Here is a 5551-nt window from a genome sequence, read left to right as displayed (position 1 = left end):
TGAACATTTCTTATTTTTATCAATGTTGAAAACAGTTGTGCTGCTTAATGTTTTGTTCACGATTACTTGAATAGAATGTTCAAAAGAACGACATTAATTTGAAATAGAAATTCTTTGTAACATTATAAATGTCTTTTCTGCATAAAAGTTTTCAATTATTAAAAAGCTTTAAATGTTAATTGTCACCATAAATATGGTAATTAAACCTTTGAAAACAGTTGTGCTGCTTAATGTTTTGTTCACGATTACTTGAATAGAATGTTCAAAAGAACGACATTAATTTGAAATAGAAATTCTTTGTAACATTATAAATGTCTTTTCTGCATAAAAGTTTTCAATTATTAAAAAGCTTTAAATGTCAATTGTCACCATAATATGGTAATTAAACCCAAGCAGTTAAAAGGCTTTTACTGTAGCATTTTTACTTTTTCCATTAAAAAAAAAAAAGTTTACAAGTTTGTTGGTTTGAGTCATTTCTTGTTTTGTTGTTGTACTTCCATAAAATGCCCTCTGGCTGTATCCATTACTATTCTGGTGTTTCTTAAGAACAAGACAAACAGGATGGAGAGAAGACGATGTACATACAAAGTGTTTACATGACCTTTCTTCAATGTAAGGCTGTGTGTAGAAAACAAGGTTTCAGGGCTTTCGACTCTTAATGTAGCCACTCCATCCACACACACACTCACTCCCTCCCTTCATCAGTCAGTGAGCTTTAACTCATGCAACATTAATGCCTTGATTTATTCCCCTCACTTAGAGAGGGAGAAATGTCAACCATTGTCAGCATCTATTCATCCTTTCGTCTCCACCTCCTCCTCCCGCTCTCTTCTCTAATGCACAGAGGTCAGCACAGTGTGTCCCATCAGGGTATCCTTACAGAGTTTTGCTGTCAGCTTGATGTATTTGCAACTTTACGTCCATCGAGCAGATTGTCAAATAAGACCAGAAATGCTGACACCACTTAAACAAAAATAACCAATCTTATAATGATGTTTAGTAATAAATAAGTTGAGCAGGTGATCACAGGTGAGCTTCAGAAAAATATCATCAAGAGAGCGGATTTCTCACATTTCTTATACGTTTTGGGCTCATGTCTTTTTCAAGATACATATATGCATTAAGTTTTAGTTTAGTTTAATATTAAGCATAAGAATTAATGTTGAGTATCATTTAGTTAACTGAATACCAAACTTGTTGCAAATTTAATATTCATAGTAATTCATAGCCTCTACTTCTTTAATTCCAGACTCTGAGCCTCTAGATATTTGAACATTTAAGGTACTTATTATTTCATATTAAAATTAATATTTATACAATATACAATTAAATAAAAATGTTACATTAAATTATTTTATTAATGTAATTTAATACAATTATAAAATTGTATATATAAAATACAATATTATAATTCACCGAAAATTAAAATAATTTTATATCTACACACACATATACACATATAAAATATTATATATTAAATGTATATTTTACTTATACCTTTATTTTAATTATATATTAATTTTATATATAGCTTAAAGCAGGGCTGCCCAAACTCAGTCCTGGAGGGCCGGTGTCCTGCAGAGTTTAGCTCCAACTTGCCTCAACACACCTGCCTTTAAGTTTCTAGTATGCCTATAAGAGCTGGATTAGCTGGTTCAGGTGTGTTTAATTGGGGTTGGAGCTAAACTCTTCAGGACACCGGTCCTCCAGGACCGAGTTTGGGCAGCCCTGGCTTAAAGTAACTACTCTCCTAGTGCTTCCATGCAATGCTTTATCTCTATAACATATGAAAATAAAACAAATTCAGTAATTATATCAAACAGGTTTTATTGTTTAAATACACAACTGCGTTTGACACCTAAACATGATCCAGTTGTTATACAGAAGTATGAGTTTACTCTGTACCTGAACACTTCTTTAAAAGTCTTTCAGCCCAGCAGTGCTGAATCCACTAGATGAAAGGCGTCGATCAAGGGTCACGTCATGCCCAGTGTCTTTTACCAGCATAAGCAAGAATTGTGGGCTCACAACCTCATTCAGGCATGGGCTGCCCAAACTGGAACACGTCCTCATCGAAAAGGTCTTCAGGGAGCTCTTTGTCTCCATCAGCAAAGAATGTGGGGAATGGCGGGTTCTTGTTGTTCTCCAACCGAGTGGGCAGAATTGAGTCCCTGACCTGATCAAGCAAATGTAAGCACCATGATTAAACAAGCGGAGAAGAATACACTCGACTAGGTATTACAAAGTCATCTGTTCCTGAATGAAGTCAAACTTTGAGAGAGTTCAACTTTCGGTTGAGTGTGTATGTAAGCAAACTTTACGAGACGAAATGCTGACCACACATGATCGATTCACTGATGCACTTATGACACACAACCGCCTCTGCGCATGGTTATAGATGAATCACTCAGCACGAGTGTGTGCTAGCGTGCCAAGGTCAGTGCTTGTGCTGGCATGGACAGTACAGTACACAACTTTTTTTTTTTTAGCTAAACACTGCTGAAAGTGAAGACAGACGCAGAAAAGATAAAAGCAAAGACGCATAAGGAGAAGATCCTTCACCTTCAAAAAGATATTCTACCTGAGGACAACAAGTGCATTTGACTTCTCACACTTGAGAGTTTGAGTATGTGAGAGGCGTTTTACCTTAACAAGACAGTTGCGGTGACCCGGGACAGATCCGTTGATGTAGAGGATGTTATACTTGGTGTTCACTCTCCATACCTGCCACAGTAAAGACCTTAGTGAAACTACACATGCTCACAAATGATTTTTCTCACTGTGGCATCTGGGTGACTTTACAGTAGGTGTCTCCTGAGCACAGTTTAATTTAAGTTTATTGCCACATCAGCTTCACGGGCTATTTCATGGCAAAGATTATACATTAAAAATATAGTAGAACACAAAATACAAATACAATAAACATAAATAAATGAATAAAAAAACAATTACAAAAAAGTATTACACATACATTTCTATAAAAGATACTTTAAATGTACTTTTGAAAGAAATTGCTAAAGTTTTTCTGGGTCCATCTTATAAAACAAGTCGTTAAGAGTTTGTCCTGATAATAACCTTTGTCTCATGACATTAAATATTGGACAGACCAAAAGCACATGTTTCACCGTCAAGTGAGTCCTGCAATATTGTCATTTTGGTGTACGACACCTTGTATACACAACTTGGTCATGCCTGGATTTAAAAGAAAAAAAATCTATCTTGTTCCTACAACAGAATTTATTTCAAAACGTTTATTATTTTGTCCCCTGAGCACAAGATACTACAGCTGAGCTTTGAAATTGTGCTTACTGTGTATTTTGATGTATAATTAATGTACAACAAAAAATGTTTATGCCATCCAGTATATGCAATGCAGCATGTAAACTGCACAGTGCAATGCAGAGCAGAAGTATCAGCAGAACATGCATTTGGCTTTATGGACAAATGAAAAGGGCAAATGTACAAACATATATTTCTATGCAAACAGTTTCTAAAGGATTTAAAAGTACATTTTGTGCATTCTGGTAGGTGTACCTTCAAGCCATGATTGGTGTCATAAATGTTTCCCATCCTGCCTGGCATCTTCTTTCCTTTGAAAACTTTTGCTGGGTCCTGAGAGCAAGGAAACAAGTCCATTCATCCATTAACTATTCGAAAGGGCATACTGAGGTCATGCTAAACTCTCCTGAGAGACCATACGGGACAGTTACAGCTACCCGAAATGACTGACGTGAAATCTCTCGGAGAGGAAAGTGCTTCAATATCCAAAAATATATAGTAAGGGGAAAATCTGTTCCTGTTCCGGAGAAAAAATTCAATCAGTTCCTAGCATCTCTGTGACAATTTTTTAAATCTGGATCAAACAGGAAATGACTACACTACTGTTCAGGGGCCGGCTGCACCAGCTAGACGTACAAAATCTGGGTGTAAATCCTACACTGGGCTTTGCAACGTCCAGCTTTACGATAAATATTTACATCTGTTGCACCAACTAAAAACTAAGATCAGGCGCAACTACGCCCGGCGTAGACAATGCGCGTCCATGCTGACACATTCTCCTGCAGTGATGGCGGAGACGACATTCACACTGCAATGGCTACAACTACTAATATAAAACTGAATTGCTCAAGACATCATAACAAGTGAAGTCACCGCGCCATGATTTTATTGAGTAAACATTTTCTAACAAGTCCGGAAAGCGGCAGGTTAAGTAAAATATAATGAATGTAATACAATGCTTCTCTCTAAAGTTATTTTTTTTCTAGCTGACTATCTAGTTTATGTACAATGAATGTCTTTCCTGAAGTAACTTTACGTGACAGTTTTACTGACGTCTTACTGTGGCTGAAAAACCACATTTATAGTTTGCATTTTGTGATAAAACTGACAGAATTTGAAAGCTGATACTTTATTTGTAATTAAAAGTAACAAAGCACAAAACTTACTGCGATTATTGGATGGCAGGCACGCTACAAATAATGAATGGAATTAAAGACGTGAAATATTTCCAAGCATGTACATGGTACAGTTTCTTTTAATAATCCCAGATCATATGTAATATTTTACTGCATAATTACATGCTGTACAGAAATATAGCTTTTATTAGGTCAATTACTGTTGGCAGTGTGGTATAGTACACAGAGCTTTGCGACATATCGCTTATCCTGTCCAAAAAGACCATAAACATTACAGTTCACGTCTGCAGTAATAATTAACTAACAGACATGAATCCTAAAATCGAATAATGTCCGAGCAAATCATGACTTTTCACTTTACACCTACCTCTGACTAGGCGTAAGATTTAGTCTCAGACGTAGCACTACGCCGAGATGGTGCAACAGGTATAAATTCTATGCACGACTTAAAGCACATTTTACGTCCAGCCTAGTCTTACAACCAGGTGTACGTCCAGCTGGTGCAACCGGCCCCAGAAGTTTAGGGTCAGTAAGATTTTTTTTTTTTTGAAAGAACAATTTTTACATCAAAACAAAAACAAATAACAAAAAAGTAACATTGTTAAATATTACAATTTTAAATATGTTTTATGTTAAATTTATTTTACAATGTAATTTATTCCTGTGATGGCAAAGCTGAATTTTCAGCAGTCATTACTAGGGCTGTGTATCACCAGCAAAGTCACGATACGATACGTATCACGATACAGAGGCCACAATATGATACGATACATATCACGATACGGGACTGCACTGAATTTCACCTAAGAAGAATTTAGTAAAACAGCTGTTTATTAAACACTGCATACCATAGGGCCGTTGCTAACTATTGGCAGAGCAGGCACTTGACCTCTGCATTATGAAGGGCCTCTATAACTGTACCATAGTACAATAGCCTATACGTAATGGCATATGTTTCATGTTTACATTGTGCACTCCCCACCCTACAATATTCTGATTGTTTGCATCTTGTTTTTAAGCCCATAAATAATAATGTACTCGTTCTAATAAATTTATATTGTAATGTACTCATTCTAATATATTAAAATCATCTTAACATTGCTGGTAGGTTATCATTGCACAAATTAACACACTCT

At 35.9% G+C, this 5551-nt stretch overlaps 1 protein-coding gene across 2 annotated transcripts in view; it reads right to left on the bottom strand.

Moving 5' to 3' along the window:
- Window positions 1-559: 559 nt before the first annotated feature.
- Window positions 560-5551, bottom strand: part of mrpl3 (mitochondrial ribosomal protein L3) — a 17791-nt gene continuing 12799 nt past the window's right edge. The window contains exons 8-11 of one of the 2 annotated variants that reach the window (XR_001636589.1): window positions 3535-3612; window positions 2647-2724; window positions 1912-2176; window positions 560-601 (exon numbers count right to left, since the gene is read on the bottom strand). Coding sequence is in view for 1 of the 2 variants with exons in the window: in XM_016515091.1 (XP_016370577.1) it covers window positions 2033-2176; window positions 2647-2724; window positions 3535-3612 (300 nt within the window). In the remaining variant the exon portion in view is untranslated. Of the gene's footprint in view, window positions 602-1807; window positions 2177-2646; window positions 2725-3534; window positions 3613-5551 lie in introns of those variants that run through there. The other variant, XM_016515091.1, reaches the window with a different exon arrangement.

Source organism: Sinocyclocheilus rhinocerous, unplaced genomic scaffold (genome assembly GCF_001515625.1).
Source record: "Sinocyclocheilus rhinocerous isolate Xijiao unplaced genomic scaffold, SAMN03320098_v1.1 scaffold897, whole genome shotgun sequence".
NCBI lineage: Eukaryota > Metazoa > Chordata > Actinopteri > Cypriniformes > Cyprinidae > Sinocyclocheilus > Sinocyclocheilus rhinocerous.
Note: the sequence above shows the minus strand (reverse complement) of the source record. Positions and strands in the feature narration are given on the sequence as shown.